At 33.7% G+C, this 11,125-nt stretch overlaps 1 protein-coding gene across 1 annotated transcript; it reads right to left on the bottom strand.

Annotated features, from left to right (window-relative positions):
• Positions 1-9,900: 9,900 nt before the first annotated feature.
• Positions 9,901-10,824, bottom strand: LOC121436569 (taste receptor type 2 member 117-like). Its single transcript, XM_041636583.1, has one exon. It carries the CDS (start codon positions 10,822-10,824, stop codon positions 9,901-9,903), a length of 924 nt encoding a protein of 307 aa, XP_041492517.1.
• Positions 10,825-11,125: the final 301 nt, after the last annotated feature.

Below are 11,125 nucleotides of genomic sequence, written 5' to 3'. Positions count from 1 at the left end.
GAACATATACATACACACACACACACACATATATATATATATATATACACACACACATACATATATATACACATACATATATATATATGTGTATATATATATATGTATATATATATATATATTAGAGTACTACTCAGCAGTAAAAAACAATGACTTCGTGAATTTTGCATGCAAATGGACGGAAACCGAAAACACTATCCTGAGCGAGGTAAGCCAGGCCCAAACATAGAAACATGGGATGGACTCACTCATATTTGTTTTCTAGCCAAAATAAAGGACATTGAGCCTATAATTCGTGATCCTAGAGAAGCTAAATAAGAAGGTGAACCCAAAGAAAAACATATAGTCATTCTCCTGGATATTAACCCTCATCAGGCGATGAAAGGATACAGAGACAGAGACCCACATTGGAGCACTGGACTACAACCCCAAGGTCCAAATCAGGAGCAGCAGGAGAGAGTGCTTGAGCAAGGAACTCAGGACCGTGAGGGGTGTACCCACACACTGAGACAATGGGGATATTCTTTCGGGAACTCACCAAGGCTGCTGGCCTGGGTCTGAAAAAGCATGGGATAAAACTGGACTCACTGAACATAGTGGACAATGAGGACTGCTGAGAAGTCAAGAACAATGGCACTCGGTTTTGATTCTACTGCACTCGTACTGGCTTTGTGGGAGCCTAGGCTGTTTGGATGTTCATCTTACTAGACCTGGATGGAGGTGGGATGTCCTTGGACTCCCCCAGGGCAGGGATCCAGGTCTGCTCTTTGGGCTGATGAGAGAGGGGGAGTTGATTGGGGGAGGGGGGATATGGGAGTCTATGGCAGGGAAGAGACAGAAATCTTTAATAAATAAATAATAATAAAAAAATTTTACAGTAATAATAATCACAAAAGAAAAAATAAAATACATATGAAATATCTCTACACCTAAACATACACATCTCCCTACTTCTCAGTATAATGACAGTCATGACTCACTTAAAAATCAAAGCTGGCTTTGGAGTTTGACAGTGGTTATTCATCTCTAAATCCAAGCATGTTGTTAAAAGTAAGAGTCAGAGTTTCTGGCTCAGATGAGGAGCCACCTGGTATAGGGAGAAGGGAGATAAAATTTAAGGACTACTATTACCAATTTTCTGCTTTCCAAAATTTGTTACTTCTCCCCATACCTATTATTGTCTCTATTTTCCCTTTCATTGAATATATTCTTATATAAATAATGTTTAAGTTTTCTACAATGAACCATAAATTTTCCTGCAGTAATCTTTGAAGTTTCCAAGAAGATGTGGATCCACAACATTGATTACTCCTAGTCGTGATGATTCCAACTTGTCTAACTGAGATGGTACACCCTCTTACAATGTTCTGGCCAGAATATCAAGTAAAAATTTTAGAAAAACCCTGCTGACTACTCTGAGACTATCTGAAATTATACCAGATAGTAATCTTGAAACTTAACCATCATATTAGTAATTATAGAAACCTATAGAAATAATATCACCCCCTTGACAATTGGAAGTAATTCTAGAAAATGACATACCCTCTCACAACAAAGTTTGTTCTCTAGGTTTAGGGACTTTGATTAGAGATTGATTATAAGTGGTATAGGGTTGGGGGTCGAAATGAATTAAGCTCAAGGATCTCTTTTGATAAAGAAAAAAGGGGCTTGGATGAGATGGGATAAATAGGTAGATTAGATTATTACTTGTGAGCTATTATTTATTTATTATTATAGACCATTTACATTGGTATTTCTGTTTATAATATTTGTGCACCTCTGCAATGTTATTTTGTCATATTGTATGCATGCATGTTTCTACTGCTTAAGACATTTTGTATATTGATACAATTTTAGGATATATTTGTCATATTGAACTATACATTTCTACCTCTGATCAAGATACTTATATATTGTTTACATTTTGAGATCATTGTTCTCATTTGCTGCACTGTTGTTTAAAGATCTTTTAATTTTGAATATGAAGCCTTAGTCTTTAAGCTATATAGGTATTAGGAATTAAAGGTCAATAATCATCTATCTTTGTCATACTTATAGTTAGACTAGTCAGGTTCTTTAGATGCATAAAGGTTGTATTCCACATAGATAGGCAATCTTCAAACACTTCAAAGAACTGTAGAATATGGCATTTAAATAATTTAGAATTCTTTTGATGTGAGACACAATTGCTCTTGGAAACATCCATCTATTCTCGAGAGAATATTGGACACCAAAGAACTTCACTTGGAGCTCGTTTTCTTCTTGACAAAACTGACCTTTGGGCAAATAACTGTCCATGCCTCAACCACTGACAAAATGCATGGTGTTTGGACTGAACAAGCAGGATATAAGCGAAAAGACAGCCAATCCTTGCTAAGACAGGATAAGAGGGTTTTGAAAATTTTTCTGCCTCTGAAAATTGTCTGTCAGATATTCTAGGCCTTAGCCAAAGTTGGTTGCCCCAATGTTGCAAATGAGACTTTTGATGATTGCCCACATATCTGCTTGTTTCTGTCATTTCTTCCACCTTTTGGAAGTTGTTGATTGTACTTCCGTTTTACTCAAGTAATATTGTTTTCCTTCTCAAGTCTTTGATGGGGTTGAAGACTCGATAGTCACAGTTACTTTCCCCTCATGACTTAGCGGAGCCATTTTTAACATAAGACTTAGACTCCTTAGGATAGGATAAATATTGAAATATTTAGCACATGTTTCTTGTTTGATGTTGTTCATGCTGGTTGTATTTCTAATTTGTATATATGTTTTTGCCTCTTCCATGGAAAATACTTGATATTTATTCTTAATGTATACAGTTTTATATTAGGCTTAGAACTCTCTTATTTAGGCAAATAGGGAGCTGTTATGGGAATTTCTTCACCCAATAGCATTTAAGATACTGACCCACTTTGGGCAGGGTCTTATATACTATAAATGCAGACAAAAAGCACACAAAATCTCTTGGAGGCTGGATTGTTGGATTTGGTTCCAGTTTCCAGCACATGCAGGGGTTGTGGATCACTACTCTTTCTGTGAGTTTTGCCCCAGATAAATAAACTTTTGTTATACTCCATACTGGGCTATAGAGGAACTCTTTTGTATGCCAAAAAAAAAGATAACAGAATAATAGCCTAGAGAAATGCACTCAACATTACAAATCAGCAGAAAATATTCTGGTAACTTTTATATGAGTAGGGTTTTAGGATATGAACATAGTATATGCTGTTCTCAAACATTCTGATGATTTCCATATGTGTATCAAACACTGAAACACATATATGCATCTTCACTTATATAGCATTGATAAATTATTTTAGAATAATAACTTTTGAAATTATTCAAATATAAGCCTTTTGTGAAAATAGTCGAAGGTGTAAAGGGATACAAAGATGATTATTTTTGCTCTTGGTAGAAGAAAATAACACAGAAACCCAGATATTGATCATTGAATATAAATGCTTACCTCACATAATTTATGGGGAAGAAAATATGTTTGAAAAAATTACCACCTTAATAGTCAACATAATATGCTGGTGCTAGTAACAAAGATGCAATCATTGATATTTACCAAATAACAATTTTGTATTTTTCTTCCTTTTTTATTGATTTTATTGAGCTATATATTTTCCTCTATTCCCCTCCTTTCCTCTCTCTTCCCCTTCAACCCTCTCCCATAATCCTCATGGTTCCAATTTACTCAGGAGAACTTGTCTTTTTCTACTTTCCAGGTAGATTAGATCCATGTATGTCTCTCTTAGGGTCCTCATTGTTGTCTAAATTCTCTGGGATTGTTATTTGTAAGCTGGTTTTCTTTGTTTTATGTTTAAAAACCACTTATGAGTGAATATATATATGATATTTTTCTTTCTGGGTCTGGGTTACCATACTCAATATGATGTTTTCTAGGTCTATCCATTTGCCTGCAAATTTCATTATTCTTTTTCTGCTGTGCAGTGCTTCATTGTGTAAATGTACCACATTTTCTTTATCCATTCTTTGGTCAAGGGGCATATAGGTTGTTTCCACGTTCTGGCTATGGTGTAAGAGTTCTGTTTGTGTGTTGCTTTCATTGGGTAATGAATAAAGAAACTGCCTTGGCCTAGTTGATAGGACCAAACTTAGTGAGGCAGAGTAGACAGAACTGAATGCTGGGAAGAAGGGCAGAGTGGCAGACGCCATGGATCTCCTGCCTGAGACAAAAGCTGGTTAGAATCTTTCCAGTAAGCCACAGTCACATAGCAATACACAGATTAAGAGAAATGGGTTAAATTAAGATGTAAGAATTAGCCAATAAGAAGTTAGAGCTAATTGGCCAGGCAGGTTTAAATGAATACAGTTTCTGTGTGATTATTTCAGGTGTAAGCTAGCCAGGCAGCCGGAACAAAAGGGACCACTTTCCGTGAAACATGGCTATGACAAACAATGCTGCTATGAAGTAGTTGAGCTCATGTCCTTGTGGTATGATTAAACATCCTTTGGGTATATACCCAAAAGTGGTATTGAATGGTCTTGAGGAAGGTTGTTTCCTAATTTTCTGAGAAATCATTTCACTGACATCTAAAGGGGTTGTACCAGCTTGCACTCCCACCAAAAATGCAGAATTGTTCCCTTTACCCTACAACCTCTCCAGCATAAGTTGTCATCATTGTTTTTGATCTTGTACATTCTTACAATGTCAATTCCAAAGATGGAATCTCAGAGTTGTTTTGATTTACATTTCTCTGATAACTAAGGATGCTCAACATTTTTAAGTGCTTTACAGCCATTTTAGATTCTTCTGTTGAGAGTTGTCTGCTTATGTCTGTACTCCATTTTTTATCTATATATTTTTTTATCTATAAAATGCATTTTGTCCAAGTTGCATATTAATGTCTTAACAATGCATTTTGTCCCAGTTGCATAATAATGTCTTCTTCAAATAAAACAGCTCTGGAGATAGGCAAGGTATTGGATTTAATCAGCTGAGATACTTTATCTCCTAATCTAGGTAAGGCAGGTCACCAGAACAGTGAAAGCATTAAAAAAATTTTCAGAAACAAATTTGCCTATTCCTCTTTCCTGTATGAGAATATCGTGCTTACTAATAAACAAGATTTAGGACTGTGTGTGTGTGTGTGTGTGTGTGTGTGTGTGTGTATGAGAGAGAGAGAGAGAGAGAGAGAGAGAGAGAGAGAGATCTCCATAGCTACAATTTCTTAATCTCCAAACCAGAAATTCAATCAACATTGGGATTTTTATGTGTATTGAAGTTTCAGATTCCTTTTACTGCCATTGAACAGAACAATGCAGGAAAGTACATAGTATACTTTAGTGATTTCAATGGTTTGCATGGAATACACTGTCCCTCAAGCACCTCAGATGCTCTGTCCCCTGACTGCATGTCCTAGTCACTATAGGCTGGAATTTTCCACAGTAGATACTGAAGGAGAGGCTCATTTCTCATTTGCTTGCTTGCAAATGTAGACATATTCTCTTTCATAGTTTCTATTTCTATTTTCATAGTTTCTATTTTTAACCTTGTCTAACATCTGCTTCATTTGAGTTGATCAAGTATAGATGTCAGCTAATATTTAAATTCAAAGAATGGAGCAGGAAGAAAATATCTAAATTATTAGATGGAAACCTAATCTGCTGCTGATTTGAGTAGTTTATTATTATCAAGAGATAATGTTTTAGAAATCTTTCCATTCATGTAGAGTATTAAGAGGAAAGACATGCAGAGTTTTCCTATTAATATCTTCCTTTATTTTTTCTCAAAATTCCCAGAAAATTAAACTTTCTGTAATATGTATAATAGCATAAATAAACACACCACTGCTGTCTACAATCTCCCAGTTTCCTATTGGCTTCCTAAAAGTTCTAAGGAAATAAAGTCATAAAATTGTTTTAATACTTTCCAAAGTATTCCTCAAAGCTAGAGGTAACCCCTCAACCCTTATGTGTACTCAGACTCCTTACCCTGAAATTCTCACAAAGCACATCGCTCTGCTAACATTACTCGAAATCTCTTTCCCAGTGATTAACTAAAGTTTAACTCTTCAGTATTTATGAAGCATTTCATGGATGCTCCCGAAATCTACTTGTTTTAATTAAAACTGTGTTGCACCACAAATATCTCACACTTTGAAAACTGATTCCTTCATTACAAGAAATCATCTAAATATAGTTTTTTCAAATTATTTTTTGTGTATGTCTTTTATGTACCTGAGTGTATGTAAGTGTTCCACATATATATGGGAGACCTGGAAGGTCAGGAGAGTTGTTGGATCCACAGGAACTAGGTTTGCAGAGGGATGTGAGAAAGAGCATGGGTACTGGAAACTAAAGCAGAAAAGAGATTCTTTGCAAAATAAGTAAGTGCTCTTAAATCCCAAAACATTTCTTCAACACTAAATTATGATGCAGAAGATATATTCTCACATCCCTTGTAGATTTTTAAGAAATGATTTTGTCATTACAGAATTTCAAATGCCATGTTCTAAATAGTCTTGACTAAAGAATAGCTTAGATTATATTTGAAAATATTGCTTGACTTCTTTTTTTTCTTTCAAATTCATTTATTTCTTTATGGTCTCCAGATACTCAGTCTTTGTGTGGATATATATTATAATATATATTATAGTGATTCTTTGTGTGTGAAAGAGAAATAATTGTCTTCAATTTACTTCATAACAATATCAAATAAAAATGAACTTTGAGGAGAGATATTTTATGGAATTAAACATATGCTTAAGTAAGCCAGGCTTCTGGGATGCAGATTTCATTCTACAAATAAAAGTCAGTGAAAGATTTAAAAATTCTTCTTTCTCATCACAACACCCCAAGTCAAGTCGGCAAATAAGCCTCTACGTCGATTTTCTGTATACATCACCTCAAAATCTTAGTTTCATTATTGTTCGTGATCATTTGTTTTACCTAAAATCCTTTCCAACACTTTGAAAAACACAAAGAAACTCATAAGCGAATTCATAAACACTGATTTGAGATGAGACATGTTAAATATTGCTTCTTTTATTTGATTAATGCACTATCTATTTCTCTTTGTCTGTTAAGGAGAGTTTCACATAGGTAATGGAAATCATCCCTAAAGAAAAATGTATGTTGTAGGAAGCAAAGGGTCACAATCATAGAAGCCTATAGGAATTAAAGTTCCAAGCACTGAACCTTCTATAGGATTTTTACAAAAATTTAACTCGTGCTTTGTTTCAAAGCCCCATTTCTCTCTTTCAGGATTAAAATTTCTAGAATGTGTCACAGTATGTTGAAATTATGTAGTTTGCTTTTTAATTTTACCTGACCACAATTAAGGAACTACCTGGAGTTTCAGAAAGCAATTTAGATTTTTAAAACAGCAATGAAAATGTTAAAGATAATAGGGTTTGGTGATGTTAGACTAAATGCATTTTGCATTACGATGTGGCCATGAACCTATGGAGTTCAGTAAGAGGAATGTGGTAGTTTTAATTAAAAATATTCTTCATAGGCTCAGGTATTTGAACAGTTAACCCCAGTCAGTAGCATTTTTAAGGTATGGGATATAGCTTCTCTGAAGAAATATATCACAGGGAGTAGACTTTGAAAGTTCCTAACTGCATCTCACTTCTAGTTTGCATTCTCTGCTTTGTCTTTGGAGCTGAAGATGTGATATCTCATTTTTTGCTCCCTCTGTTTACTGTCATATCACCTTTATAACTATCTCTTTTCCATAATATGTTTTATTATGTCATAATGTTTTATTACAGCATCAAGAAAGTAACAAATACAATCCCTTGTATGATAATACCATTATCACAAATGCAAAATTCCCCTAAAATCATTTTAAACACTTATACACATATACATAGCTAGCATTGTGTTATATTATTAAATTCAAATGATTTTCACTGATGGTTATAATATTATTACATCAGACATAAAGGGAATACATTGAATGACTACTTAGAGAACTAAAGATAGATCAAAATAATTTGCCTCTGAATTACAACATTCCAAACCTACACTACTATGAAGTTATTGTTCAAATTCTACTCTATCAGTCAGTAAGTTTCCCTTGATGGAAATTTAATGTAGATATGTCTAGTTTTAGTAACTATATCCGACAAATTCAGTTGGCAAGACTCTCAAATTCCTCATGTTTTATATTTTAATTCACATTTTTTATCAGAAATACAGGGAAGGTTCTTAAATTTTCCCTTCCCTACAAATGCGAAATAGAAATTAATAACCATATTCTCTATTGAATGACATTGATAAGTACATCACAAACACTCTGATATTTACAGGGAGTGTGTGACTTCATAGTCTTATCTGAACACTGTATTGCCTTTGGTAGACAAATTAATTAGATATCAAATATCATAGAGAAAATGGAGAATACTTGCTTTAAGTATCAAAGCTACACATTCTATGCAATGTTTTTCTGCCACCAACGGTTACTGGGAATGTCTTCTTGTGTTTTATGAGAATTTGCGTCAGTGTTCCCTCTATTGAAGGTTGTTACTTTCACCATCTAACTAGATCCTCTCATGTCCTGGACCAGTCACATGGAAAGTACCATTAACCATGCGTGAGAACTCAGATGAAATGCAGGCAAAGACACTATAGTAACTGTTGGGGATGATGATACTAAAGAACTTGTCTACTATACATAAGGCCATAGTTTTCATCTCCAAACTGGGAAAAATAAGAGATTCTTGTCTTGGAAACTGCTTGGAAGAAAGATTCAATTTGTTTCTGAGTATCTGTTTCTCTTTAAAATGTATTCAGTGGTGCAATGAATAGATGTCAACCACATACATTTTTTCAATGAATGAGTAAATATTTGTGAGAGCATGGAAAAGTATATCATAAACATGATCGAGAAACATTGAAATATTTATGAAAATACATCTGAACAAATAGTAAGATTTAGAGTCATATCATATTAAAGATTTAACGGCATAGAACACTTGGTTGTCGACAAGGCGTCACTGCCTCTATATATTGTAAAACTATTTGAAATTATTTCACAAATTCATTTAATTTTATAGGTTTTTCAATTATGTCATACAATAAATAGTAAGAAGAGGTAAATATAAGATCTTCTATTGTGTATGGGTCATCAATAAAATATTACAAATGATGATAATATGGATGTATAATACTACAAAATATAAAAAACAATAATTTCAAAGTAATGGTTTTAGAAGTAGAATGAATTTTAATTCATATAAATGTGCATTGGACTAAAATAGATTATACTATGTTCCCTAAAATAATACAGAAAAATACACTGTACTTAGAAATGTAAATTACATAGTCTTAATAATCAGAAAATTATTTTAAAACGATTAATAGTGAAACCAATAATAGAGATATAATAATTAAACAAGTAGTCTCATGATTCTAAAGAATTGATGAAAAGTAATTTCAAATCAAACTCTTTGTTTAATAAAATTCCTTTATTTCCAGTGGTTTATAAGTCTATATGATAGTATGCATTTCTTATCTAAGCTTTTATCCACATATTCTATTTTATATTTATATGGTTTCAATCACATGCTTTTATTACATTTGATATGGATACTAAAACATATGTAGTATAGGAAATAACTCAAAATCTCAGTGGTTAATAATTATTACAAAGTCTATATAATTTTGATATATTTATGTTTCAGTGGTTACAATTACATTCTCATTTGGATGTGTGTATTAGGAACAACTTTGTACACAACTTGCTAAGTTAGTAATATTAGCTATTGATTTATTGCAAACAAAACATAATTTATGCAACGTCAAATAATATTTAAATATGAAAATGAAAAATAGAGAAGAAAATTTTATTTGTTAATCTTTGCCTAGAATATACAACATGATCTCTAGTGTTCTGAAGTTCTGGGATTTCCATATTTTTGAGCCTGCTTTTCAGGCTCTACAGCATAGAGAAAGAGAGGCTTGTCTCAGCTTCATATCTCCCAGAATCAGGACACACGAATGGAATGAAGGAAAAGCTATATATACAACCTGACAGAATAAAATGAAAAGGTTTTTCTTTGTCAACTCATATTTCCAAATTTGTATTAACAGAGACAAGATAAAAATGGTGTATAGCAGGAGAAAGGCAATCACAGTTTTCAAGGCTTTAATGTGGGCTGTAGTTCTGGCATCTCTGGATCCTTGGGCATGCTGCTGCATCTTCTTGTGATGTGTCCAGAGGGAGAAGATGAGCATGAGGAAAGAAGACAGACATACACCAAAGGGTACAAACAGGAAAGTAGTGAGAAGAATTAACACATGCCTGTGACACTGTGCCCGATAATGAGAATCAAAACTGTAGGATACGTTTCTTTGATATTCACTTATACACACATTAAATTCCAAGTTGATAAGTAAAGTATTTAAAAACAAGAGAACCAGAGATGCCAGGAATACTACTGAAACTGCCTTTTTAACTCTCCACTTTAAATACAGAAAAAGAAAGTTAGAAAAATTGCCTATCTTGAGAAAATAAAAGACACCAAGGCATGTAGCAAGCCAGATGCTAAAATGATTGACTATCATCCATGAATTACTTAGAACTTGTGTCATCCCTGAAGTCCTTATTGAATCTGGATACATTGAGGAAATTAATAAAGTTTTAAACAATAACAAGAACATACAAATTCTAGAGGTTGCCAAAGCAGTGAGGATTTGATTTACAAATGAGATCTTCTTTCTCTTGACCCAGTTCATGCAGTTCACCAGTACTAAGAATCCATTTCCTAAATTTCCAATTACTAATTCCATGATTAAAATGATCATAAATGTGTTCCAGAAGATATCACTTATTGATTGCAGAAAATGCTCCATTTTAAATATGTTTGAAGATTTGTTTACATCCTCACTTCAAATGCTATATTTAAATTATTTTTGAGAATTTCTGAGTTGATTCTCATAACATATTTACTCTTAACTCTCCCACATATACTAACAAAGGAGTAAACATGGAGGCTTGCCAATGACCGAATCTGAAGCTCTTTCCATAAAAATATGTCTCCTCACATAGCTCAGACGAGGCAGGCCAGATTCTTCTCTGTACACACACAGCTCCCATAGTGCTTTCTAGTCATTGATAAAGTTTGGAAACTCACATGCTCCTGTGCAAACAAAA

This window comes from Microtus oregoni, unplaced genomic scaffold (assembly GCF_018167655.1).
Source record: "Microtus oregoni isolate MIOR12 unplaced genomic scaffold, Mior012 000002F_ref0000024, whole genome shotgun sequence".
In the NCBI taxonomy this organism is placed as follows: domain Eukaryota; kingdom Metazoa; phylum Chordata; class Mammalia; order Rodentia; family Cricetidae; genus Microtus; species Microtus oregoni.
This window is presented reverse-complemented; position numbering and strand designations above follow the sequence as displayed.